Raw genomic sequence first — 27,239 nt, forward strand, 5'->3', positions numbered from 1 at the left:
CTGGGGGGCCGTCTCATTGGCCCCGGCCTCGGGGGGAACGGACCCGGGGCCGAGAGGAGGAGAGAGGGGCGGTCCCGGGCTGCGGGGTGGGACCCGGATTCCAGCTGTGGTCCTCTCCCGGGGCGCCCCCGCCCGCACTGCCACTGCGGCCGGCCAATGGGCGGGCGGCTCGGGGCCGGCGGCGCGCGGCGATTGGCTGCGCGGCTGGCTGGGGAGGCGGGGCCGAGGCTTGAAGTTGGAGTGAGGGATCCAGCTGTGGCGGCGCCGCGCTCCTCGCCGCCGCTCTCGCCCGCTCGCTCCGCGGCTCCACGGCCGGAGGAGGCGGCGGTGGCGCCGGCGAAGGCTACGGCAGCGGCGGCCACCGCGCGGCGGCTGCGGCGGCATCGGCATCTCCGCCTCCACCCCCGCCAGGGACTGCCCCCCGCGGTCTCCCCGCCTCTCCCGGACCGGGAGCCCGCCGCGGGGTGGAGGAAGCGGCCGGCCCCCACCCGCTCCAAACCCACCCCAAAGAGATCCCTCCTCCCCTCCCCCCCGCCGTCTCTGGCGCGGAGCCGGGACGATGCTGACCCCTTAGATCCTGCTCCAGCCGCGGCGCGGGAAGAGGGGGCGCCCCTCACCGGACCCACTCCCTCCGCCCTCCGCCCTGCGCCCCCCCTTCTCGCTTCCTCTATCGGGGCCGCTTCGCCGAAGGTAGAGCCAGATCGGGCGCCCGGAGCCTAGGCGCGAAGCGAAGAAGCCGGAACAAAGTGAGGGGGAGCCGGCCGGCCGGCCCGGGGGGGCCCTCGGGGCCCTGGGGTAGCGGAACTTGCGCCGGGCGGGGCTCCCCAGCGACCCGGCGCCCCGCGGGCAGCATGCCCCTGCGGGCAGGGGGAGCTGGGCTGAACTGGCCCTCCCGGGGGCTCAGCCTGCGCCCTAGAGCCCCCCCGATGCGCCCCCTCCGGGGCCCCCCGGCTGCGTGAGGACACCCCCTCCGAGGGGCGCCGCTCGCCCCTCTCCAGACCGCCCGGGGCCCCGGTCGGCCAGAGGATGGACGAGGAGGAGGATGGAGCGGGCGCCGAGGAGTCAGGGCAGCCCCGAGGCTTCCTGCGGCTCAACGACCTGTCGGGGGCCGGCGGCCGGCCGGGGCCGGGGTCGGCGGAGAGGGACCCGGGCAGCGCGGACTCGGAGGCGGAGGGGCTGCCGTACCCCGCGCTGGCGCCGGTGGTCTTCTTCTACCTGAGCCAGGACAGCCGCCCGCGGAGCTGGTGCCTCCGCACGGTCTGTAACCCATATCCTCCGGCCGCGACGGCCAGGCGGGGGCCCGGGGGGGCGGGCCGCGCCCGGAGGGGACCCGGAGCCAGGTGAGTCCGGAGAAGAAGCCTGGGAGGCGGTCGGATGGGGGGGGGGGGCTGCTGAGGAGGGGAGGGGGCGCCGGAGGGGAGCGCAGGCTCGGGCGGGTTTGGCAGGCGCCCTGGCGAGCCCCACCTCGGCGCACACACCTCAGACCTCCTTGGGGGCTGGGGTTCGGGCCGGGAAAGGAGAGGGTTTGCAGCTGGATGCTCTCCAGATGTGGGCAGGGGAGGGTCGGCATCCTCCAGATGTGGGAATCTCGGGGAGCCTGGGCGCTCCGCTCCGCCCGCCGCCGCCGGTTAGCGAGCTGGGTTCGGTTTCCGAGTTTGGGGGGTGGGGTGGGGAAGGAAGCTGCGATGACGGGGGAGGGGGACCGCAATCTCCTGGGTTTCCCTTCTGACCGCCCCCCCCCCAAAGTTTGCAGTGCATTCTAAGGTCTGATCCACCCTCCCCACCCAAACCTGGTGGTTGAGGCTGAGGTTTTTACTGACCCAGAGGGGGGAAATGGGGGGGGGGGGGGACGGGGACCAGGTCCTAACCCTCCCGCCCCCGCTCCCACCCCCACCCCGCGGGTTGGAGGCACAACAAGGAGATTCCGGCGGCGGCTGATGTCAGGGGCGCAGAATGAGAACAAGATGTGGTGGAGGGGGAGCTGTCTGCCCCCGGAGCCGGAGCGGAGACCCCTCCGGGGGAGCCCGCGCCCCGGGCCGCCCTGCCCCACAGCCCTTCCTCAACGCGGGGTGCTTGGGGCTGGTTGGGTTGGGAGTTTTGTGCTGGGTTTTTTCTTGTGGAGGGAAAGACTGTGGCGACAGCCTTGGCAAGCGGGGGATGGGAGGAAGCCGGTTTAAGTTATCCATCCCCTTTCGCTCATCCAGAGTGCTCCCGCTGGGTCGCAGAGCAGGCAGGGGGGACCACAGCTCCTCAGGGCAGTGCCGGGGTGCGGGCGGAGGGCTGAGACCGCAGGCCAGTTCCCTAGGAGGCTGGGGTCCACCACCCTGGCGTCTACTCCTTGGATAGGGTGGTGGAATGCAAGCCCCGCATTCCAGGGGGACAGTGTCGCGCTGCCCCCCTCCCTGTCCTCCTCCCAGTGTGAAGTGGAATGGGAGACCCCAGCCCCCCCATCCCCACGGCTTCTCTCCCCGAGCCCCTGGCACAAAGTGCCGCTTGGCTAAGGCCAGGCTCCCGGCTCCCGGGTGGGTCCCACCGCCGCTGCCGGAAGGAGAGGGGAGAGAGCGCGCTGCCATCCCAGACCCTGGCAGCGTCTCCCCGCTCCCTCCCCCCGGCTCAGGGGCTCTCGTGGACCCAGCGCGGGGGACTGCGGGTCTCCCCGTCACCCCTGAGAGCCCCGCGGGGACTCTGCTTTGGGGAAGTCAGGGGTGGGAGGCGGAGGGGAAGCTCGGTGCCGCCCTCGCTCTCTGCAGCTCTGCTGCCTCTAGTGCGCAAAGTGGGGATGTGAGCCTGGGTCTCCCCCAACCCCCATCCTGTACCCCCCACCCCGGGGGTTTTAGGAAGCTCCCCTCAGAACACCCCTTTTCCATGCCCTGCCTCTTCTCCCTTTCTCTCTGAGCTGCAGGGAGAGAGAGGTGGGGGCCTCAGAGGTCTGGGAACCTGCTGAGTAGGCGAGTCTTGGGCTCTTGACGCTCCTCCGCCCCCACCCCCTGTCCCCAGGCCCCTCTCTCTGCTCAGAGATGGAGATGTCCCTGAGAAGGGTGGGCTCTGGGCACCCTTCCTCTCCACCCTTACCTACCCACACTCCTCAGGAACGGGAGGAAGCCCCAGCCCCAGCCCCTCCTTCTCAGGGGTCCTGGTCTTTTCCCTTGCCCTCCCCCTTCACAAAACCCAACTCTTGGCTAGCATCTCCCTACCTCCAGGTGCTAGTGGATGGGGGGGGGGGGATTCCTTCCTTGAGGGGTTCTGGGAGGGGGCAAGTGGGCAGGACTGGAATGAGAAGAGAGGTGGCGCCCAGTGCTTGTCTTGGGGGTCGGAAAGCAAGCTTTCCTCTGGGGTGGTGGGAGTCCAGGGGGTACGGCTCGGCATCCCTCGGTCTGGACAAGCCGCTTTGGCTAGACTGGCTGAGGACAGGTCGAGGACAGTTTCTTGGCAAGTGGGCTGCCTGAGTGTGCCCCCACCACCCCCGTGACACCCGAGTGCCGAGAGAAACCCATGCTGTTGCTGCCAGAGGTGCTCTGGACCGGCCCTGGGCCTCAGCGTCCCCCTCTCTGGCTCTCTGGCTTCTGGGAAGCTCCCCTTGACGCCACAAGGCTTCTCTCTGCCACCTCTGGCCCCGCGGGGCCCGAGGACACCTTCCCCCAAGTAACGGAGCTAGCGAGGCTCTTGGAGGCTCTTCCGGGGCATTCCTCTCCGTGCCCTGCTCCCCTGGCCTTTCAGAGACCAGGTTTCCTAGAGGGAGATCTAGATCCAGGTAGAAGGAAGGGAGAGAGTGGTGTGTGTGTGTGTGTGTGTGTGTGTGTGTGTGTGTGTGTTGGGGAAGGAGGGGGCAGCAGAAGGAAGAGAGGCTGGGAAGTTCATGTGTGGGTACCGGGGAGGCCAGGGGTGCTTCCAGACTGCCAGTTCACAGTCGGAAAGGCCACCCTCCCCCCAGGTTCCAGGGGCGTGTGGTGGACTCCCCAGTGTGTGTTTCTTCAGTGTGAGGGCGCGTTCCCCGCCCGGGACGGAGATCCTGAGCGTTCGTTCCCTCCCCGGCTGTTGTGTCACATCTGGAAGTTTGTGTAGGAGTTTCTCCAAGCTCAGAGCCCAGCACAGCTTTTTCTCATTTGGAAATCACAGGCTGGCATTTGGGATGCTGAGAGGGGGAGGGGGGACCCGGGGGGGGGGGGAGAGGGGAGCCTGCCAGGAGTGGGGGGAGGAGAACGGGGAGGCCTGGACGGGCAGGAACCCTAATGGCTTCCAGAAGCCAGTGTGAGTGTGCGGCTGCGTCACTGTGTGTGTCTGAGCGTGTGCGTCTGAAGGGGAGGGGAGGGGGCGCCTGGAGTTTCTGGAGCTTTCCTTGCTGCTGCCCCAGCGCCCCAAGTCTGCCTGTTCCTCCTACCTGGGGAGAAATCTCCATTTTGGCGTTCTTTCTGTCTCTTCACGAATGTCGTCCTCCCATGTTCAAATCCAACGTTCTCCAGAGGGGTTCTGGCGAGAAGGGCTGGGGTTAAGGAACTGAATAGGACGGGTTGGGGGGATGCCGGCGGGGGGGGCGGGGGCAGCACCTCTTTTTGTCCCAGGCACACCTTCCTTCTGGGTCACCCCCCCCCCCTCTGCTCCACAGAACTGTTGGGGGACTCCCCATCACCCACAGTGCCAGTTGGAGCCATTCCTGGGATTACCCCCACCACACAGCCCCCCTTACCCCTCGCCTGCTCTCACCCCACCCTGCCTGCCTCAGCCAGGATGGCGACAGACACAACTGCTCACACACACACACACACACACACACACGCACACGCACACGCAGTCACAGACGTTTGAATCGGATTTCTGGCCTATTTCCTCTCCACAGATTCCAGCAGGCCGGCCCTCTGCGTCTCTGCCTCACGTCTCTGTCTCTGGGTGGGGCCGGCTGCCTCTCTTCAGGCTTCAGTTTTCAGTTCAGCTGGAAGCCTCTCTCCCCGCACACCCACATGCTGGAGCGGCGGCGGGGAGACCACTGGGAGGCAGGCGTGTGGGAGTGGGGGGCTCGGCGGGGAATCCCCCTGTCTGCCTTCCTTAGCGGGAGCCTTGCTGCTGAGCCCCTTTATTCCACCTCAGCCCTGGGGGAGGCTGACTGCTATAGACCCCAGCCTCTCCACGCAGCGGCTGAGAACAGCACCCTGCCTTCCTACCAACTGCTAGGAGGCCAGGATTCCTGGGTCCAGGCCGGCTCCTCCGTTTCCAATCTCCAGGTTCCTAGTGGGGAATGGGCGCTGGAGGACTTGCTCCCCTCTCAGTGGTGCCCTGTTTAGACCCCCCGGGCCTCTGGAGGTGCCGCAGCCCCCTCCCTCCTCCCTCACCTCCCTCTCCCTTACAGCTGCCAGGCTAGGCAAGGGCTTGAGACAAAGCCCCACAGAGAGGACTCGGCTGTGCAGATAACATGCTCTAGTTCCCTCTCCTGGAGGGAGAAGAGGAGGAGCCGTGGAAGTGGGGTCCCTGGCCCTGCCATTTCCCTTTTCTCTGCTTTTGATGGTGGGTTGTGAGGAGAGGAAAGATCCTCCCCTCTCTTACCCACTTCTCCCTTTGGGATCCACTCCAGCCCGGACAGTCACCATAGCAACAGTAGACATGTGACTGCACAGGTCTCTCATAGTCACTATAGCAACCAGTGTCCCCCGTTCTCTTGGTTGCTATGGAGATCTGTCACATGGTTCCCCCCCCCCAAGTTGATAACCTGTGGGTCTCCCTGCTTCTCCTTCCCTGCTTGAGGACTAGACAGCAGCCTAGATAAGGGGAGTTCATGTGTGAGGGGGTCCTTTTCATTACCATGGCAACAAATCCACACCACCTGGTGACACATCCTCCTGTTGTTATGGCAACAGAGGAACATCACACAGTGGCATACGGCTATATTCCCAAGGAAACAAGCCCTACTTTGAGAAAGGTGAAAGTCACATTAATTATTCCTTAATTCAGATTGTCCCACATTTTTCTGTGCCTTGGTGTCTTCCCTGTCCAGGTATGTTTATCTGTAGGGAGAGGAGAGAAGCAGAGAGAGAGCAGGATGTAGCTGGGAATGAGCTGAATTGCTAAGGGGGCTCTTGAGAAGGGGCTCCTGTGGTTAAGAGCTGGAGATGGGGGTATTTGGAGGCAGTATTTGGAGTATCTGGCTACAAGAGGCCCGGGTGTGAGCACGCATAAAGCAGGGACAGGAGGGACGGCTCCCGATGGTACCTCTGCCCTCTCCACCCCAGCTACCGCCTTGGTTATCAAGGCAAGTAAGGCAGGAAAACATGAATGGGGAAATGCATCTAGCTCCTAGGCAGGGAGATTGACCAGTTGATTGACTCAATCATTCATTGATTCATTCATTTCTTCCTTCCCGGTATTGATCATCTGCTATATGACAGGCACTACGCTAAGCTTTGTGGGGGATATAAAGCTGTAGCAGAGCGCCCCTGCCTTGGCAAGGGAGACGAGGTAGGTGAAGAGAATGACAGGGTGGTGCCACCGCCATTAGAGGGGTTCACAGGTGTCCCAGGAGCCATTCTTCCCTGAACTACCTGCCTTCCCCCCTGCAGGGGTGTCTGCTCACGTGGTCCTTTCCCTGCAGAGGAGAAGAGAGGGGGCTAGCTTGGAGAAAGCAGACCAAGTCTTGAGAGTAATTGTGTCTTTCCTTTTCCGGATGATAGCCCCAGGGGAGCTCCCTCCCTGTCCCCCCTTTTCCAGGGTGACCCCTGGCTGACCCCTATCCTGGAGAGAGTCACATTGGGCTCCAGCTCCAATTCCACTCAGGAAAACAGCTCCATGGAAACAACACTTTTTATTTCCCACTTCCATCTACTTACCCCAGAAACCTAGAACTTTTTTTTTTCTTCTAACTTTTATTCTTGAGAGGAGGTGGCGGGTAGGGAAATGGCAGTGTCGGGGGACAGTTGAGTATCTGATGGAGGGAAGTGATGAGAAGAGGGTCTGGCTGACAGGAGGGGAGGAGGGCTATGGAGGGATGAGGGAGTCATGGGCTCCTAGTGAGGGGGCATGGTCAGGCTCAGGACAGAGATGGGGTGTGGCCAGGCTCAGCTGGGAAGAGAGTCATTGAGTCTTGGTCAAAGGCTTCTCACTCTAGAAGTGGAGTGACAACAGGAAGGTCCTGTGTCTTCTGAGCCCTCTCTACCCGCCTGCTTCTGGCTTGGGGGTCATGCTGGGAGCAGACCTTTCCTGCCTCCATCCCTTGGACCCCAACCTCTGCTTGTTTCCAGCCTCTTTGCTCTTGCCCACTCCTCTCATATTTTCCTTGGGGAAAAATAGGCTGCTTGTCCAGAACCTTCTAAGATCCAGAGACCATTTCATGCGTCTCTTGCTGATGGGCTGGAGGTGAGTCCCTTAATGAAATACACGATGTGGAAAGAATCGGGTTTTAGAAAGACTCCTCTCCCCATTTCTGCAAAACAGGGTCGGTTTTAGCTGGTCCGGGCTAGGGCTTTGCTGGAAGCCACAGAAGGTGTGATGGTGGCCTGGTCTATGTGTGCAGGATACTTACTGTCCACTCTGCACAGGCTGGGGCTTGTGTCCAGCTCAGGGCATGGTGTGTTGTGGGGGCTCATGATTTAACATGTGACTGTGTCTAGGGGCCATCTGAGATCTTTGAGAGGCCGGGGGGCTGGTGGTGGAAGAGGCAGCTGTGGGCTCTGGTGCTGTGCGAAGCTGTGGACCCTCCTGGCTGCCTCTGCCTGCCTGTCTGGTGCCAGTGTGGCCATGACGGCCCTCTCCCTGCATGCTTGAACCTGTCTCGTGCTGGCTTCTTTTGTGACCTTGAGCACAGGACGCTGGCTCTCCGAGCCTCGGTTTCCTCGGGTTCTGGGGAAGAAAACGATCTACCCCAGGCTCCTCCCGACGAGCTGTGAGCGCCACGTGTGGCACCGTGTGAGAGCGCTTGGTAAACTGTAAGGCAGACGCGATCTGACTTTAGGTTTGTGTCACACATTCGCATACATTATCTCATTTGCTTCTCACATCTTCCCTGGGAGGTAGGGAGCCTAGGATTCAGATTCAGCAGCAAACTCTTGGTGCCTGGCATTTCCATAAGTGTGGTCGATTTTATTCCCCAAATGCCTTGTGCAAATAGTCAGGGTATTTATGGCTTTTCTGACTTTGCAGAGGGGGAAGGCTGGGTCCAGAGGGGCGCGGTGACCAAGGTGGGACGGGGCCAGGTCCTTCCCGTTGCACCTGTCAGATGGGGTTGGGAGGTCAAGAAGCAGGAGGCACTGGGGTGGGGAGTGGGGGCGTGGGCTCCGTTCCAGCCCTGGCCTGCTGTTTCCTTGACCACCTGCTTACCTGGTTTGAGCGTATCAGCATGTTGGTCATCCTTCTCAACTGTGTGACTCTGGGCATGTTCCGGCCGTGTGAAGACATGGCCTGTGACTCCCAGCGCTGCCGGATCCTGCAGGTGAGTGTGTGTGTGGGGGGGGAAGGGGAGGGGGGGCTCCTAATAACCCTGACCCCTTCCCTGCAAGAGGCCCTGACCCCGCTGATGGGCTGATGGGGTGGGGGTGGGGCATCTTCCCCCACCCCCTTCTCAGTTTCAGCCGCCTCTCGTCCCCACACCAGGCCTTCGATGACTTCATCTTTGCCTTCTTTGCCGTGGAGATGGTGGTGAAGATGGTGGCCTTGGGCATCTTTGGGAAGAAGTGTTACCTGGGAGACACTTGGAACCGGTTGGACTTTTTCATCGTTATTGCAGGGTGAGATCCTGGGCTGGGTGTGGGCATGAGATGGATTAGATCAGTCCCATCCCTCCAGCCAGAGGCCTAGGCCTGGCCCCCACCCTAGCCCACCTACAGTGCTGCTCCCCCCACCTTTTTCATCCCCCCCACCTCCTACCGCCCCACCCCCGTTCACTAAGGCTCTGAGGCTGTCCAGCCTGTGCTCTGAGTCCGTGGCCTCTGCAGGGACCCTGGGTGGGGAGGGGAGGGGTCTGAGTTCACGCTGCACCTCTGCAGCAGGATTCCTCATTGGCCTCTTTTGACCCCCGTGGCGGCCTCAGACTCAAAGGGCCTCCGTTTGGGCCCCTCCCTGCAGGATGCTGGAGTATTCGCTGGACCTGCAGAACGTCAGCTTCTCAGCTGTCAGGACAGTCCGTGTGCTGCGACCGCTCAGGGCCATTAACCGGGTGCCCAGTGAGTGACCCCTTGGCCCTCAGCCCCTGGACGGAGAGCCCCAAGAGGACATAGGGACATCTCAGACCCCACCCCTCCCTCCTGACCACTCACAGGCCATACCGAGGAAGGGCTTATGGGGAGCTGGGGTCTCTGAAGCCAAAAGGAGCCCCTCCCCCTGGCTGTGGAAAGACCCTCCCCCCTCATTTTAGCCTGATTCTGGGTCAGAGTCTCAGAGGTGTCTCTGATGATTCCTTCCCTGGGATAGGGGCAGTGAGAACGAGGTAGAGAGGATGGCAGGCCGGGAGTGAGTGCAAGGCGCCTCAGCCTTTTCCAGCCAGAAGTCTCTCATGCAGTGGGGGATCTCAATGGTCACGCTGAGCCTGACCTCTCTCACGACAAGGCCACTCTGTGCCTCACCCTCCCACCTGTATCCCCCTCTTCACTCTCACCCCATCCAACTCGTCATAGCAACTGACCGCTGGGACCATTATCTAAATTAAACCGCATCGGTTCCCCGAGCCAACGCAGCTTTGGCAGTGCTCGCTCCCCATCCAGCCTGCCCCTCACCCTTGCTCAGGCCCCCTTCGCCACACCAGCTGCGGGTGATCTCTGCTGAAACCCCTGGAGTAGGGTGGGTTGGGGGAGCCGGTTTCTGGGAGTCATGTGGCGGCAGCCCCCTTTGCTGTGAGTGTGCATGCGTGCGTGCGTGCGTGTGTGTGTGTGTGTGTGTGCGTGTGCATGCATCCTGTGTGTGTGATGAGCTGCCTCTGGGTGGGCAGAGCTGCTCAGTGTGTCCTCCAGGTGCTGTGCTGTGCTGGTTAACAGGAGCTCCGGGCGAGGCCTGCCTTCGCCGCCTCTCCCGCCCAGGTGATGGCTGGCAGATTTACAGGCTGCTGTCTAACCAGCGGTGCAATTCCCTTAATGCAAACCCCGAGGAATTGATCTCAGCTGGAGCACCGGGGAGCAGAAGGGGGGTGGGGCTGAGGAGAGGGAGAGGCACGAAGTGAGAGCTAGGGGCTGCTAGGGGCAGGGGCAGGGCGGCTGCCACTTCGAAGCTTCTCCCCTGGAGGGAGCAGGGGGTCAAGACCAGCTGTGAAAGGTCTGTGAGTCTGACGGGCGTGGAGGCGGGAGGCTGGTCCAGACCTTGTGGGTAGATCGGTCCTAGACCTGCCGCGGTAAGGGAGTGTGGGGTGGTGGTGGCCCCTCCCTGGGAGGATGTTGCTGATGGATGGCCGCCTGAGAAGATGGCCTTGTTGCCCGCCGCGTCCTGGGGTGGCGATCTGGACCACACAGAGAATAGACGGGGGGGCAGGGGGCTGGGGATCACGGGGGAGCGCAGGACGACTCAGCCCCGACCGAGGGCCTGGATCTCCAAGTGAGAGTCCTGCCTGCTAACTTCCCTCCTGGAGTTCTCTGCCTCAGTTTCCCCAGTGACTGTGGTGGCAGTTGGCTGTGGTGAGAGCAAGACTAGGAGGGGAGCGTGTGTGTGTGTGTGTGTGTGTGTGTGTGTGTGTGTGTAAGGAACTCGGAAGCCGGGCCTTGTAGAAGTCCCGGCACCTTCAATGACCAGCCCCGGACCAGTCATGCCAGTTTTCTGGAACTCGACCCTCCTCTGTAAACTGGGCCTGATAGTCATGCCGTGACAATGCTCGGTGGGGTGCGGTGCAGGAGGTGCTTTGGGAAGGGGGTTACTCTGGCTCACCCTTGGGGTCCCGCACACTGATGAATGGGGGGGGGGGCCACGAGGGGTTGCTGGGAGAGTTAGCAGGTGCAAAGGGCTGCCCGTGGAGTTCGGGGTGTCTGTCGGTCGGTCGGTCGGTCGGTCTCAGCCTCAGAGGCCCCGGTGGCCCCCTCTGGGAGTGCTGCCAGGCCCGCAGCAGCCAGCCTGGCGCCCCCAGCGTGGCTTCTGCCCCCCACAGGCATGCGCATCCTTGTCACGCTGCTGCTGGACACGCTGCCCATGCTGGGCAACGTCCTGCTGCTCTGCTTCTTCGTCTTCTTCATCTTCGGCATCGTGGGCGTCCAGCTGTGGGCGGGGCTGCTCCGCAACCGCTGCTTCCTGCCGGAGAACTTCAGCCTGTGAGTGTCCCGGGGCGAGGGGTGACCTGGGGGCGGTGTGCGGGGCTGGGGCCGCCCTCCGTCCCCGTTGCTGTTGACATACCTGCTCTCATACCCGAGACACGTCTGGTTCTCAGACTCCCACATTAGAGTCCCACGGGGAGCTTTTAAGAAATTCTTGAGGCCTGGGTCCCACCCCCACAGATCCTGATTTTATTGTTCTGGGGGTCAGCCTGGGCCTCGGGAGTTTTATAAGCTCCTCGGTGAGCCTGAGAGGCAGCCTCGTGGGACAAACCTCCCAAGACCTCGACCCTGGAGTTTCCGGCTCAGTCCTCACACTCCCTGTCCACACTCACCGATCCCCACGCCGATCCCCACTCCGGCCCGGAGCTTGCCCCGGCTCTGGTCCTTGCCCCGCTCACCCCGCAGGCCTCGGTGCACACACGTGCAGTTCTCCCTGCAGAACCCGCCCCCAGCCTCACCCCGTTCCCCTCCTCAGCCCCCTGAGCGTGGACCTGGAGCCCTACTACCAGACGGAGAACGAGGACGAGAACCCCTTCATCTGCTCGCAGCCCCGGGAGAACGGCATGCGCTCCTGCCGCAGCGTGCCCACCCTGCGCGGCGAGGGCGGCGGCGGCCCCCCCTGCGGCCTGGACTACGAGGCCTACAACAGCTCCAGCAACACCACCTGCGTCAACTGGAACCAGTACTACACCAACTGCTCCGCCGGGGAGCACAACCCCTTCAAGGGCGCCATCAACTTCGACAACATCGGCTACGCCTGGATCGCCATCTTCCAGGTGGGGCGGCCTGGGGGGGGACCGTCCTGCTCCGCGTGGGGGTGGGGTCAGGGCCTCTGGAGGGGAGACTTCAGGGGGCTTTCGGGGGCCTGGAGTCAGCCTGCCCCTCTGCCACCCCCCCAGGTCATCACGCTGGAGGGCTGGGTCGACATCATGTACTTTGTGATGGATGCTCATTCCTTCTACAACTTCATCTACTTCATCCTCCTCATCATCGTGAGTGATTCCTCAGGCCCCCAAGGGGATGGGGGATCCTAGGGAAACGGGTCGGGGGAGTCCAGAGAGAGGGAAAGCTTGCTCGGTCTCAAGTTCGAGCTCTCAGGACAGGTCCCTCGGAGACGCAGACAGAGAGGGCACCGGTCAGGAGCACTCGGGAGGAAATGCAAGGTCAAGGCCGAACTCTGTCACGTACCACCACTCACAAGTTAGGGCGAGTCATTCCCACCAGGCCCCCGGCCCCGCCCCGGACCTCTGTGTGTGTAAAATGGGCAGTTCTCAGCCCAGGGTGATACCGCCTCCGGAAGTGGCAAAGGGTGGTCCTGGTTGGCAGAGCACTTATTGGCACTTGGTTTTGGGGAACGGACAGGAGGTGGTAAACATTCTGCAAAATGGTTTGTTTTACCCCAAATTCCCATCGCTTGCTATTAAGAAACACTGCATGATCTCCTGTTCCTTCCAGCTCAGAAGTACCAAGTCTTAATGAGGGCAGAGGACAGAGGCAAAAGTAGCAGTGTTTAAAATTTAAGTCACTGCCACTCATCGTTAAACAATGTAATTGCTACTCTTCATAGCTAATATTTACTGAGCACTTACAAGGTACAACGGTTCATAGTGCAGGTTTTGCATTCTTAACCGGTACGCCCTGCACAAAATCCGCATTATGGACCTGTGCTCCAGGCCCTGCTCTAAGCACTTGTGATGGGCTGGTGCATTTCATTCTCACCAGCACCCTGTTATTATTCCCACTTAACAGATGAGGAGACCAGTGTGTCCTCCTTGGTCTGACCTCAGCATGGGCCTGCTATGAGCCGTGGATGAATCTCGCTGGGTGGGGCATGGATGCTGTTGTGTACTGAAACAGCCGCTGCCTGTTGAGTCTTCCTGGTCCCTGGGGAAGGGGGTTCAGAGAATGGGGCCCCAGTGCCTGCATGACAACTCTGAGCTTCAGAGGGCCTGGTCACCAGGCTGAGTGGCTGGAGCTGAGAAATCAACCCCAGGCTGCGGACTCCCAGTCCATCCCTTTTCCCAGGTCACCAAGAGGCCAATGACAGAGCCGTCAGAGGGACAGATGTGAGAGAAAGAGATTAAAATCTACACAGGATTTAGGGCAAGCTTCAGAGAGAGGTGGAGACAGACTACGGCGGTGAGAGGCGGTGGCTAGGCCCTGAGAGGACGAGTCCTCCAGGCTGCCCCCTCCGGCCCCTGCAACAGTCCCTGGTGCGAAAGAGTGGCCAGGTGGTGGTGGTGGGGGGGCTGTTCCCATCCCCCATCAGGACCTGGGATGGTGTCTCCCATCCGTGCCTTGTGGAAGCCTGTTCTTTCCACCCTGCTGTTCTCTCTGGGCTTGGGTGAGGGGGAAGGAAGTAGACAGGGAGGTGAGGGGCCCCGTTTCCACCCTCCCACACACCCCCTGAGAAATCTTTCCAAACAGCTCTCTGGACTCACTAGTGAAGCTAATTATCATAATTACCAGGACACAATTCAGAAAAACAAAACGGCTGTCACCATAAATATTCATTTCCTTCCTTCTGGATTATTGTCCGAGCAATGGTCGTCCCAGAAACTCCGGGGAAACTGAGGCATGGGGATGGGGACAGGGAAGTGTGGACAAGTCAGAGGGGCGGCTTGGCTAGTCTGCAGGGTTCAGGGCTCAGCCCATCACCTGTCAGGGCGAGGGGGTAAGCCCGGGGAGAAGGGATACAGGCAAAGCCAGTGGGCATGAGCACGCTGAGGACCCAAGGTTAAGACCCTCTCACTCAAGGCCACACAGCTAGCATTGGGACTTGGAAGCAGGCGTCTTGTGAACAAGGTTTTTGCCAACATCTCAAAGGCTTGATCCCGTGTGAAAACCCTGTGTCCCCAAGACTGGCTCTATTTCCCCAGGTTTCTCTACTCCTGATGGGGCCTGGGGAGGGGTGTCCAGAATCTGTGCACAGGCACGTTTAGGGGCCAGGAGTTGGGGAGACATCTTGCAGGGCAGCTGGGACCCACGGCCATGCCTTGTCATCCCGGCGAGCCTGGTCCCGTCCTTAGCTGTGCCCTGCACGAGATGAAGGATCTTGGGCAGATTCCTCAGACCCTCTGAGCCTCAGTTTCCTCGCCGTCCAATGAAGATAACAGACGTATCACCTCTTGAGACTGTCGAGAGGATACAAGGAGATAGCGCTTGGACAGTGGCTGGGCCCAGTACCCGGCCGCAGGAAGCGCTCCGAACTCGGTGGCTGGCATTGTGATTCCCTCCTCTTCAGGACATCTCCTCTTGCTGTCCCCACCCCAACAGGTGGGCTCCTTCTTCATGATCAACCTGTGCCTGGTGGTGATCGCCACGCAGTTCTCCGAGACGAAGCAGCGGGAGAGCCAGCTGATGCGGGAGCAGCGGGTGCGGTTCCTGTCCAACGCCAGCACCCTGGCCAGCTTCTCGGAGCCCGGCAGCTGCTACGAGGAGCTGCTCAAGTACCTGGTGTACATCCTCCGGAAGGCAGCCCGCAGGCTGGCCCAGGTCTCCCGGGCGGCAGGCGTGCGGGCCGGGCTGCTCAGCCCAGCGCCCCTCGGGGTCCAGGAGCCCCAGCCCAGCGGCAGCTGCTCCCGCTCCCATCGCCGCCGCCCGTCCGTCCACCACCTGGTGCACCACCACCACCACCACCACCACCACTACCACCTGGGGAACGGGACGCTGCGGGGCCCCCGGGCCAGCCCCGAGATCCAGGATCGGGATGCCAACGGGTCCCGCCGGCTCATGCTGCCACCGCCCTCGACGCCTGCCCTGTCCGGGGGCCCCCCTCGGGGTGCAGAGGCCGTGCACAGCTTCTACCACGCCGACTGCCACCTGGAGCCGGTCCGCTGCCAGGCGCCCGCTCCCAGGTCGCCCTCCGAGGCCTCGGGCAGGACTGGGAGCAGCGGGAAGGTGTACCCCACTGTGCACGCCAGCCCCCCGCCAGAGATGCTGAAGGAGAGGGCGCTTGTGGAGGTGGCCCCCGCTTCTGGACCCCCCGCCCTCACCAGCCTCAACATCCCACCCGAGCGCTACAGCTCCATGCACAAGCTGCTAGAAACGCAGAGCACAGGTGAGAACGCAGGAGGGGGCATGTGGAAGCCTGTTCTTTCCACCCTGCTGCTCTCTCTGGGCTTGGGTAAGGGGGAAGGAAGTAGACAGGGAGGTGAGGGGCCCCGGGGCCAGGTGGTGGCCCAGGGGGCCTGGGGGTCTGGAGTCAGAAGGACTGGGCTCGGATCCCCATTCGGCCACTCACAGCCTTGGGACCGTCAACCAGTCACGTGACTTCTTTGAGCCCTACGTTTCTCACCTGCTAAAATGGGGATTATAGTTCCCACATTGTAATAATCACAATAACTGTTATGTTATAAGCACCTGCTTGTTACGTGCTCTGCGCTGTTTGCTATAACACCTACGGTTGTTGGCCAATTGCTACTATGCCTGTCCCCTGTCTTGCAGGCAAAATCCTGTTGGCTCCTCCCGTTTATTTTATTTTAATTTTTTTAATATATTTTTATTGATTTCAGAGAGGAAGGGAGAGGGATAGAGAGTTAGAAACATCAATGATGAGAGAGAATCACTGATCGGCTGCCTCCTGCACACCCCCTATTGGGGATTGAGCCTGCAACCCAGGCATTTGCCCTTGGCCGGAATCGAATCTGGTACCCCTCAGTTCGCAGGCCGATGCTCTATCCAATTAGCCAAACTGGCTAGGGCAGCTCCTCCAGTGTGAACCACAAGCTTGCTTTTTGACCCCATTTTACTGATGAGGAAAAGGCAGCTCGCAGAGGTGGCAGGTCCTGGCCCAAGGTTGTGCCGTTAGTGAGGGGTGGACTTAGGACCCTCTGACGCCGAGGCCCATGCTCTATGCTGAGACCCCCTCGTTGCCGGGCGTGGAGGAGAAATGGTGTGTGACTGTGGCCGGTGCCGTGCTCTCCTGGGCATGAGTTTTATTCCCTCCCCACGGGGAGGCAGGGGCTGGAGCAGCAAGCCCTCGGGGCTGATGAGAGGAGCACCCGCTGTCAGGAGGAGTGTGATGCTCGCTGCCTGTGGCTGTCCCCCCGTCAGGCAGGGGCGGTGGCGGGCCCTCTCGCAGACAGACTCCCTGGCAGCACAGCCAGGGAGGGCCTGTATTTCAGGAAGGACGTGGCACGTGGGAGAAGCGGTGTATTTGTGGGAATGTGGGCTGGGATGGGAAGGTGTGATCACAGAACGCAGTGCGAAGGGCTCTGGTGCCAACGCTTCCACTACCCGCCACGTGACGCGAGCAGTTGCATGCACACGGGCTGGCACATTTCAGCTCCCTGCTCTATGGAGGCAGGGTGGGGCCCGCACGGCCGGTGGATGCTGAGGGACACCTTCCTGTGTGCGGGAGGAAGGGGAACAGTGTTGGCTGCCTACTAGGGGCTGGGCTCTTAGCCTGGTGCCTGCGTGCCTGCTTTCCCTGGGCGGTTCCTCAGGCTCCTTTCAGCTCCCATCTGTGATGGTCATAGCTGGGTTCAAACTGACATTTATGTCTTAGGATAGGTCACTGTGTGTGCGCATGTGCAGTCTGGTGTGTGTGTGTGTGTGTGTATGCGTGCATGTGTCTGGTGTTCGTGTGTGTATGTGTGCATACGTATCTGACTGTGTAGGTGCATGTGTGCACACACAGGAGTAATGCTCCTGTCTGGTGTGTATGCATGCTCATGCGTGCACGTGCCTGTTACATGTGCATTGTGTGATTTGCGTGTGTCTGTGTGCACACGTGTTTGGCTGTGCACGTGTGGGATGCAAATAGCGTGTGTGTACACAGTACGTGTGTTTATGCACATGGAGTGTCTATCGTGCACATGTGCATGTGTCTGGTGTGTACATGAGCACGCACGTGAGGGCGTGTGACTTAAGATCCTTTGGAACATACTGCTCAGAGCAGTGTTGGGGTGGGGCTGGCGTCCCTGGGACGTAGAGATGACCTAAGCTCCGTGCTGAATGCTCCTAGGCCCTCACATAAGAGCTTCCCAGGACCTCAGAGGACATCAAGGCCCCCTGCCTGGCCCGGGGGCACCCTGCCGTGACTGTCAGAAGGATGCTATTGGCACTCGGGAGCATTCTGTCGCTCAGATGTGCTCACACTGTAGGGCATTCAGCACCCCTGGCCCCCTGAATGCCCAGCACCCCATCATTATTACAAACCCGTGCTCCCCGCTCATTTTATCCACCCTCTGGGGGAAGGGCCACCCCAACTAAGAAACCCTGGAGCCTCTAACCTCTCCCCTCCTGTCTCAGGCACCTGCCAGAGCTCGTGCAGGATCTCCAGCCCCTGCCTGAAGGCAGACCGCGGAGCCTGCGGCCCCGACAGCTGCCCCTACTGTGCCCGGGCGGGGCCCGGGGAGGCGGAGCTCGCCGGCCACGAGATGCCCGACTCGGACAGCGAGGCGGTGTACGAGTTCACACCGGACGCCCCGCACGGCGAACTCCGGGACCCCCCGGGCCGGCGGCGCCGGAGCCTGGGGCTGGACGTGGAGCCCCGCTCCGTGCTGGCCTTCTGGAGGCTCATCTGTGACACCTTCCGGAAGATCGTGGACAGCAAGTACTTTGGTCGGGGCATCATGATTGCCATCCTGGTCAACACGCTCAGCATGGGCATCGAGTACCACGAGCAGGTAGGGCGAGGGCCCGATGGCCCCCTCTGCCTTCCTCCCCTCCCACCTGCCGTGCTCAGCCGCCTCTCCGTGCTGCTTGCCTCGTGGCAGGCGGGGGCGGGGGAGACGCAGCAGCGCGTGGGGACGCGTTGGAGGGTGCAAACCCGGGAAAGTCACGCCGTGTCTGAGTCTGGGAGTTGCGGGGACAGGGGCAGGGTCTGAGCCGGGCGTGTTCTCCCTGGGACGGCTTCCCAGAGGAGTCAGGCTCTGGAGGATGTGAGTGCGTGACGAGCATCAGCTGTGGGCAAGGAGGCCTCTTCGGAGCCACAAGGCACTGGAGGAGATTTGGGTCTTTGGAGAAGAGACGGGGGGAGGGGAGCTGTTGGGGGATCCCCCTCTAGCCTTCACCGGACTCACAATTAGGATCACGATGGACTAGAAGCAGAAAGGGAGCTGTGTGGGGAGGGGGGAAGGGGAGAGGGCTGGCGGCCGCCCTGGATGGAGCCGAGGCCGCCGGGGCCTGGCCTCTGCCCCGGGAGCCTTGCTGGTGTGTGAGGGGGAAGTGGGGAGGCGGGGAGCTGTGTGGCTGAGAGGACCCGGCGTGGGGAGGGGACTTGAAGCCGTGGCGTTTGAGGAGTCATTCTAAGAACCGGGATGCTGAGGTCGGGAGAAAAGGAGGCTCAGCGGGGCAGGCGCGCTGCCTCAGATGTCTGAAGGGCCGTCGTGTGGAAGAGGGAGCAGGCTGGTTCTGTGGGGCGGCGGCTGCGCGCAGAGGAATCTGGGCTGAGGGGAGGAGGCTGCCCTCGCGCTCAGAGCTGTGCAAGGGCAGAAGGAGTGGCCCGGGGCCCCCGGGCCCCCACCTCTCACGCTTCCTGGGGGTGGGAGTAGGCACCAGGGGGCCTCACAACCAGGTCTGGCTGCCTCCCCGGCACGGTTCCTTCCAGAAAGCCGTCCTTCCCCGCAGGGGGCCTTCCGGGTCACCCCTTGGCTGGTTCTTCTAGGAGGAGGAGGCAGCCAGCGGGTGCCCCGTCCACGGGCCCTGCCGCGCTCTTCTCTCCTGGATGTTTCTCGCCTTCGGGGCTCAGGGAGGGAACTGGGTCACCCGGACCCGGCTGCCCCTGGTGAGGCCCCAAGGCCAGGTGCTTGCCCAGCCCCCCTCTTTGTGGGTAGGGGCGTGTAGGGGCCAGAGGTGTGGACAGGGCATATGTGGGAAGGAGTAGGCAGCTCTGAGCCAGGATCTGGGTCTGGCTTGCCTGCGTCCACAGGGGAGGGAGGAAGGAGGGGTCTCGGCTGTGGCTGGGGAGCATAGGTCCAAGCTGGGCTGGGAAAGCATGAGGTGCTCACTTTTCAGGAGATTGGAAGCCACCTCCCTCACCCCACTGACCTCTGAGTGTTGTGAGCACTCAGCTCTTACCCCAGCCACCCTGTGCAGCCAGGTGTGCCCAACCACCAACCCCCACCACCACCACCACCATCACACACCTTGGCACCCCTTCCACTTGCCTCAGTGCCCCCCTCCCCAGCCGGCTCTGCTGGCTCCCTTCCCTGCGGAGGAGAGAGGCAGAGGGGGCAGGAAGGACACCGGCTGCAGTGCCAGCAGGAGGGCAGCGTGGCACCCACCGTGGTGGGCGTTGCAGCGTCTGGGCGCCCGAGGCATGTGGTGTGGGCACTGGCCCGCTCCGCCAGCCTCCTGAGGAGAGCTGCGCCGCTATTCCAGGCGGGTGGGGGCAGCACCTTCTGCTGCTGGGCCCCAGGGGGTGGCAGCTCCCGACCTCTCTTTACCCCAGTTCCTGGCGCCTGAGCCTCCCCCCCGTCTCCCTCCTCCACAAGGGGTCACCTCCTCCTCCGTGCTTTCCCGGGGGGGCAGCGTGCCCGGCAGTCTCTGCCCCGCCGGGTGCTGCTGGTGGAGGCTTTGCACTCGGAAGAAGCTGAGTCACGGAGATGGAGGGCAGAGGAAGGCGCAGCAAGAGGGCTTTGGGTCAGACGTCAAGAAGGACAGCCCCTTGGGGAGAGGGTAGCGGCGATCGGTCAGGGGTGTCTCGGTATCGCCTTGCCCAAGTTCCTGAAGAAATCAGAGGATGGCCCCCCAAGCCCTCGCTGGCAGAGAGTCCCCCCGTGGTGGTGGCACAGTGTCTGCTCCAGGGAGGGGTCTGTGCCAGGACCTGGCTGCTGTGAGCCCCACGGGGGTGAGTGGGAGTCCCCGGCAGGCTGGCCAGATGACTGCCTGGCGGGCAGGCCTAGGGACCGGGGGTGGCGACAAGTCCCAGAAGCAGCCATGGCCCTGTGTTCGCTGCGGCGTGAACATCCCGCCATCTGGGCCCTGGAGCCTGAGCAGGCTGGTCGGGGGGAGCTGGGGGGCAGGGAGGGAAGTGAGGAGGACGTGGGGGCCGAGAGACAGAGACACAGGGGGGAGACGGAGACACGCAGAGAGACAAAGGTCTAGATGGAAACACAGCGGAAGAGACACTGAGAAAGGGGGAGACCGAGATGGAGAGACGGGGGCACGGAGGAAGAGAGGAAGCCCGGGGGGAGAGGCGAATATAAGATAGGAAGACAGAGACTAGAGGGACGGAGTTGTAAAGGGGGATAGAGTCTCGGGGGTCGGAGACAGAAGCAGAGGGAGTACTAGAGACATGGGACAGAGACAGAGAGATACGGAGAGGGAGCCAAAGACAGGGGCCAAGACCCAGAAACAGATGACAGACCAGGGCAGACAGGGCAGGGGCGGGAGACGGGCTCGGAGGGAGCCTGGCAGAGGGAAGGAGAGAGGCTGAGCAGGGAGAGCGGCAGCAGATGCTGACACAGGCTCGTGGTTCCCCTGCAGAGCATGTAATGAGGTGATTGTGCCCGTCAATCCTGGTATCGATCAGCCCGGGGGGCGCCACAGGGGGTGTTGCTGTGCCTCCCTGAGGGAGGAGCCAGCCCTCTACCCTCCCAGGTGCCGCTGCCCTCCCAGGCCTGTCCTCTCCACTAGCACCTACTTGCCCATCATTCGGCGTTCCTGCCGGGGATGGCGAGGCCTCTTCTGCCTCTCTCTCCACCAACATCCTGACTGAGGAAGAACCCATGTTGTCTTACCTTACCCTACCCAAGGGAGGCCCATGCTGTCCACACTGCCCTCCTCCCTCAACCCCTTAGCCCACCCGCTGGTGGAGGACTGACAGGACTGGTGTGCCCAGGGGGGACTGGTGAGGACGAGAAGGACAGGACACTGAGGAGATGGGGAGTGAGCGTATGGGTGCCCCATCCACTAGGGGGCAGTACGTGGAGCAAGGAACTTACTGTGAATTTCCCATGCGTCCATCCATTGCACACACATGTTTTGTGTGTCAAAGTTGGGCCTAAGCAGTGGCCAACTGGTAAATGTTTAACCATCAGCCCTTAAAATAGAGAAAGAAAAAGAAGTTCTGATTTGCAGTGCTGTAGCATGTGCCAATTGCCATGGTGTAAATGCTCCCACCGAGGCCAATTTTAAGCTGCCATCGTGCGGAGCTGCTTCTCCTGAGCTGGTGGGAGGTGGCTCCAGCACACCACCGGCACTTCATCCTTCCTCTCAAAGAGGTCACCAACGAGCAAACAGTCACATTTGCTTGATTAGCACGAGCTCGGAGAGGGAGGCACAGAGGCGCAACCCGTGACCCAGACTGGGAAAAGGATTCAGGGAGGGCTCCATGTAGGACATGACCTTGGAGCTGAGTTTGGAGAAAGAGTGGGGCATGGTGGTGAAGGGGGAGGAGAGGGCACAGTGTGGGCAAGGGCCGGAGATACCAGGCACCAAAATGGAGTGTCTTATAAGGAAGGAGTTCAAAGCACTGGGCAGGGACTGAGATGGGCAAATGATACGAGATGGGTATGGAAGAAATTGAAGGCCAGGTCTTGAGGGGCAGAGAGGGAGCTTGGGATTTATTCTGAAGATGATAGGTTTCCAACAAAAGTTTGAGGCAGGTCAGTAATGTGAGCAGGTTTGTGTTCACGGAAGCCTTGTGGGGACGGGAGGGAGGGGAGACAGGAGGCTGACAAGAGGGCTGCTGCCGTGGTCCGGGCAGTTCATACATCTCTGTCCCTGGAGATGGGAGGACAGGGCTAGGAGAGCTGGCGGGTGGCTGCATCTGCAGGACTCAGCGTCGGTCGGATATTTGGGAGAGGACAGCACCCGGATGGCTGCTTGGAGCGGTGCACTGGCGCTTGAGCAGATTTGGGCTGGAGGACGATGCATAGGAGGTGCCCATTGAACACCCCGGTATCTACCCAGCAGGTGGCTGGAGCTCAGAAGAGAGGTTGTCTCCCAGGACCTGTCTGTGCCTGGGTCTGCGCTGGGGCAAGGCCGCTCCAGGAGGCGGGCGCGGAGGGGGGTGCCAGGCGGAGGTCTCAGACACAGGAGCTTCCTCACCATCCCCTTCTGGGCTGTGGGTTGCTCTGGACAGGGGCTCGCCTCATAGTCCAGAAAAGAGGCAACCATGTGTGAAAGTAGGGGAAGGGCATGCGGCCCCGTGGTCTCCTGGGCAACAGAGGGGAGCAAGGGAGGGTCCAGAGACAGTGGCCTTTCAGGCCAGGAGAGGACAGGGCAGGCGATGACTCTGCTCGCTGCTCCGCCTGTCACGGGCCCGTCCTGTCACTCTGGATACATGTCCAGAGAGGGTTTCTATTTATAAGTGAGTGAGATCGGCTGTTCAAGGTGAAGGGAGCGGGGGGTGGCGGAGAGTCCAGATGTGGACTTTGGAGAAGATTCACAGACTCTTTGGGTTCTGCTGAAAGCCGGGGACCCTCTCCCCAGAAGTCACATACAGGCCGAGGCACCCGAGTTGGGGCCTGAGAGAACGAGGGTGTTTGTGGGCGCCTTCCATTCCAAGCCTGCTCCTTGGAGCGCCCCGGCAGAGGAGCCCTGGCTGAGGAGCTGGGGCTGGGGTGCAAGCAGGACTCCGCTGCCCAGGCCCCAGACTTCCAAAGGATCTCCCCGTGTGAGAGGGAGAAGGGTGCAGTAAGGAAACGGCCAACTGAAGCGGCGCCCACGTTTTTCTCAGCATCCTCTGGCTCTGGGCTCCCCCGACGCAGCCCATGCGGGGGCACGGTCTGCGCACAGCACGCCGGAACAGGATAATAGGATGGCAGGGGCAGGGCAGGGCCAGAAGCACCCCCGGGACTTAAGTTCTAGCGGAAAAGTCATTCTGCTTCGTGGACGATTACGCCAAAGGCTGTAAGGGAGGCCCTGGGGACAGAGAGAGGTGCTTATACCCAGGTGGGGGGGTGGGGGGGGTTGGAAGGGATTCATGGAGGAGGTGGCACTTGAGATGGGCCTTGAACTCTAAGTGGGATAGGAGCGGAGAGGTCCAGGTGGGAGGAGGAGGGTGCATTCTGGCGGCCTGGCCTGGAAATGCGCAGGGTGGCCTGGGACACTCTGAAGGACAGACTGTGTTGCCTCCCACCCCCCACCCCGAGGCGTCTGAGCAGCAGTGATGGAGTCCAGCAGAGGTGAAGGAGGCCTGAGATTCCAGTAGGTGTGGGCTGGGCAGGGGGAGCGGCCAGAGGCTATTTCTGTCGTTGAGGTCGGTCGGAGACGAGAAGGGCCCCAAGACTGGTGGCGGCAGGGAGAGCGAGGGGTCGGGGAACAGCCACCCCACTGGCAGGGTCTGCTGCTGGAGGGATGGAGGGCGGGCCTGAATCCTGGGCAACCCCCAGGTTCCGAGACGGAATCCTGGACAGTGCGGGAGCCGGGAGCGCGGGGAAGGACAGGTTTGGGAGAGGGGGTGAGAGGTTTGTTTTGGACGTGCTGCCTCGGAGCTGGCGCAGGGCCACCCCGGGAAGCTTCTCAGACAGGCTGGCTCTCAGGGTGAGAAGCCAAGCTCTTGGGGGGAGATTGTTTAGTGTCCTCTACACCCAGTGACAGCTGGAGAGGTGGGAGTCGGGGAGATGGGGGGGCGGGGAGGAGAAGGGGGAGACAAGGGGAGGAGTGGGCTTAGACTCCACTCAATCCTGTGGCCTGAGAGGAGACAAGCAGCGCTGGGGGCAGGAGGTGGCCAGCAGCACGGGGTCAGGGAAGTCTGGGCAGGCCAGGCACCAGGCAGAAGGGGTGGCCCCTGGCTCAGATGCTGCTCAGGCAGGGCACCTGCTAAGAGGAGGGCTGGGGAGGGGGCCTCGGAGAGAGCCTGGGAGGTAGGCCCCATGGTGTAGGCGTGAATGGGCCGGATTCGCAGGAAGGCTCTGCTTTTAGGCAGGGGAAAGGCGATGGAGGCACCAGGAACCAGGGATAAAGGATGGGCCGGAATGGGACCCAGGGGAGCCTGAGGGATGGCAGTGCGATGGAGGTGCAGATGGAGGAGTGGCTGGCGCCCTGCCAGGAGGGGGAGTGAGAGAAGAAGGCTGTGGACCAGTGCTGTGTGGGGGAGGGGAGGAAGAGGAGCCAGTTCGGGAGTGGAAATGGGGCTGAGGGGAGGGAGAGGTTTGGGGCAGCCTCTTGGAGGAGAGGGTGGACAGTCAGCGATAGAAGACAGGAATAAAGGTGCGCAGCAGCCTTGGGCCCCCAGCAGGGCATCGCCCTCCAGTCAGCAGAGGTTGGTGACTCGAGCAATGCTCAGCAATTCAACAGCCACCATGGAGAGCCAGCGGGAGTGGGGCCTTGTCCGGGCCGGGCTGGGCTGGGCAGGACACAGCCCTCTAAGGCCTGCAGCATGAGGGCAGCTTTATTTTTTTTTAATTTAAAAAATATATATTTTATTGATTGTTTACAGAGAGGAATAGAGAGGGATAGAAAGCTAGAAACATCGACCAGCTACATGCCCTTGACTGGAATTGAACCTGGGACCTTTCAGTCCACAGACCGACGCTCTATCCATTGAGCCAAACCGGTTTCAGCGTGAGGGCAGCTTTAAACGGTCCCCTGGGCCCTGGGCGGCGAGGTTGTGCCGGCCGGTGAGGGGCGGGCTGCAGCTCCAGAGGGTTAAGCCACGCCGAGTGAGCCCCGGAGCCGCCCTGAGCCCGCCCAGCGTGTGCATTTACTTGGGGCGGCTTTCAGGGAGCTCGTGGGCGACGTGGGGGCGGGCGATCGCCTCCCCGCCCCTTCGGAGGAGGCTCGGGGCACGGTGACATTCCAGCGGGCGCCGGTCCAAGCTGGAGAGCTGCCAGGGGGGTGGCGGACGGACGGCGAGGCCACATCTCCACGCCGAAGCCCGCGGCGTTTCCTGGAAACCTCCCGCCACCCAGGTGTCTCCTGCCTTCCCACACCTCCTGGGAGGAGGAGGAAGAGGAGGGAGGGGGTCCCACCGACCCAGTGACCCTTCCCCCCTCCCCGACACCTCTCCTGGGCGTGTGGGGGCAGCAGGCTGGGCTGTGAAAAGCAGAGGGGAGGGGAGCTGGAGAGTCAGAACTGGGGTTTCAGGGTCAGTGGAGCAGGGAGCTGGGGAGCTCGGGGAGGGAGTGCCGCTGTGGCAGTGCTGGGGTGACTCATGCAGGCCCCCCGCTCCGCTCCCACCTGGCTTGTCCACCCTCCGGAGCCTTCTCTGCAGGAGGCATGTCCCTCTCCGCCGAGCCTGCTCTCAGGCCTCCTGCCCGGACCTCTGCAGTATCCCCTAATTGGTCTCTGTCTCTCCAGCTCTCCGCGCCATCCGCACGCCGCCACCACCACTGCAGCCAGATTAATCTTCTTAATACACCGCTTTGCTCATCTCCTCCCTCCCCCAGCGCCACCCCCGGCGGCCTCCATGGCAGCATGTGCCCAGCGGCCAGTCCAGCCTGTGGCGCTGAGCGGAGTCATTGGGCCTCGCCCTGCCGACCCTGCAGCCTTGTCTCCCGCCGGCCCCTGCCCCCTCTGACCCAGGCAGACCACTTAGCTCTTGGTCCCCGGTATGCCCGGCCCTGCTCTCCTCTGCACCTTGGCTCACACTGTCCTCCATGGTGCTCCTCCCCCTGGCCCACTGCCCTCGGCGGGGTGGGAGCTCCTGGGGCTTGGTTACAGCCCTGCAGGCCCTCCCTCTGTCCTGCCACGGGTGAGGCCCGCTTCCACGGTCGGTGCCTACAGGGCCACTGGAGCGTGGCTCTCGGCGGGATGTGTTCACGGGCTTGATCTGTGTTCGGCAAGCAGCCTCGCCGTGAGGTGGTGTTACCCTGGTTAACAGAAGAGGCTGCTAGGGATCGGAGAGGGTGAGGGACTTGCCCCAGGTCACACAGGTAGGAAGTCCCAGAGTCAGCAGGCCTCCTGTGTGGGGTTCAGTCCCCCTTTGTAGCACCAGCATTATGCTGTGGGCACGGTAGGGGTCCACTGATGGAGCTGCTGTGGGTGCCAGGGGAGATCTGGTGCTGGGACGTATGGCAGCTTACCTGGGGCCACGGCTGCTCTCAGGTGGCAGGCCGGGGAGGGAAGGTGTGGGACATGGGAGATGGGGGACGTACCGTTGGTATCAGCCCAGAGGAGACCTGGGACCTCTGGGTGGGAGACGCTCCGGCTGTCTGGCCTCAGCTCACCAAAGCGCTTCCTTGGCCTTGACCTCTGTGCATCGGAGGGAGGATGCCGTCTAGACCTGAGAAAGGGATTCCTGGCCACGGGGAGGGCTGACGGGCTTGCGTGCATCTGCCCCAGGGATGACATCAGGGCATGGGCTCTGTGGGGGGTGGGGGCAGCGTGGAAAGATACAGAGCAAAGCACGGCCGGACCTAGCGCTTCAACTCGGCGAGCTCCTTTCAATGACCCGCCTCTCGGAGCAGGCCGGGAGGAGGCCGGGAGGAAGTGGCCTCTGGGAGGACGGTGTCAGCCCTGCGGGCCTGGGGAGGGTGCTAGCAGGCGTTGGCTCCCTCCCCACCGCTCCGCCGCTGCGGAGGCCGGGCTCCGGGCTCTGGTCCCTGGGGCCGCTCTGTTACTAAGATTGTGTCTCTGCGCCCTCGCCCTGCACTTGCAGACGTTCCCAGCCTCTGATTTAGTAACTTGGACAAACCGGGATGTCTGGAGGAAGAGGGCTTTTTTCCCATGGATCACGGGCGGGGGGGGGGGGGGGGTAGTGTCCCAGGGTCCTGGGATAGGACAGGCATTGCCCCTACGTGTGCCCTGTGAGTGTGTGGAGGGGAGAGAGGACGGGCTGAGGGAGCGTGCCCGGCCCTCCTCCCCACCTGCTTCTCCAAGTCCCTGAGCTGCCTGGAGGGATGAGGTGGAGGTTTTAGGCTTTCCTGCCCCCCACCCCAGCGCCACAGGATCCATCATGTAGACCTTGGGGGGCCCTGCACCATCCTTCTGATGAGGCTCTGCGTTGGTTCGTGAGCGTGTGTGTGTGCACGCGCACGTGTGTGTGACTGTGTGTGTCAATGAACACCGGGCACAGACTGTCTCTACCCCAGGGATAACGTTAGGACACGGTGAACACATCCCCCTGCCACACGCCTGGTAGTAGCTGTACTTTTGGGGCTCACTGGCTGAGTAAATACATGATAATGAAGACGACTG

At 62.2% G+C, this 27,239-nt stretch overlaps 1 protein-coding gene across 17 annotated transcripts in view; it reads left to right on the forward strand.

Annotated features, from left to right (window-relative positions):
* Positions 1-521: 521 nt before the first annotated feature.
* The window catches only part of CACNA1G (calcium voltage-gated channel subunit alpha1 G), a 63,397-nt gene continuing 36,679 nt past the window's right edge, over positions 522-27,239 (forward strand). For 11 of the 17 annotated variants that reach the window (XM_045586119.1, XM_036451145.2, XM_036451148.2 and 8 more), the window contains exons 1-9: positions 549-1,268; positions 8,299-8,410; positions 8,572-8,705; positions 9,043-9,140; positions 11,042-11,201; positions 11,680-11,980; positions 12,104-12,196; positions 14,481-15,264; positions 17,460-17,836. In XM_045586119.1, coding sequence (XP_045442075.1) covers positions 1,027-1,268; positions 8,299-8,410; positions 8,572-8,705; positions 9,043-9,140; positions 11,042-11,201; positions 11,680-11,980; positions 12,104-12,196; positions 14,481-15,264; positions 17,460-17,836 — 2,301 coding nt within the window. In that variant the 5' untranslated portion in view covers positions 549-1,026. Of the gene's footprint in view, positions 1,269-8,298; positions 8,411-8,571; positions 8,706-9,042; positions 9,141-11,041; positions 11,202-11,679; positions 11,981-12,103; positions 12,197-14,480; positions 15,265-17,459; positions 17,837-27,239 lie in introns of all 17 variants that reach the window. The other 6 variants (XM_045586116.1, XM_045586115.1, XM_045586117.1 and 3 more) reach the window with 3 other exon arrangements.

Source organism: Pipistrellus kuhlii, unplaced genomic scaffold, assembly GCF_014108245.1.
Source record: "Pipistrellus kuhlii isolate mPipKuh1 unplaced genomic scaffold, mPipKuh1.p scaffold_m20_p_22, whole genome shotgun sequence".
Classification (NCBI taxonomy): Eukaryota; Metazoa; Chordata; class Mammalia; order Chiroptera; family Vespertilionidae; genus Pipistrellus; species Pipistrellus kuhlii.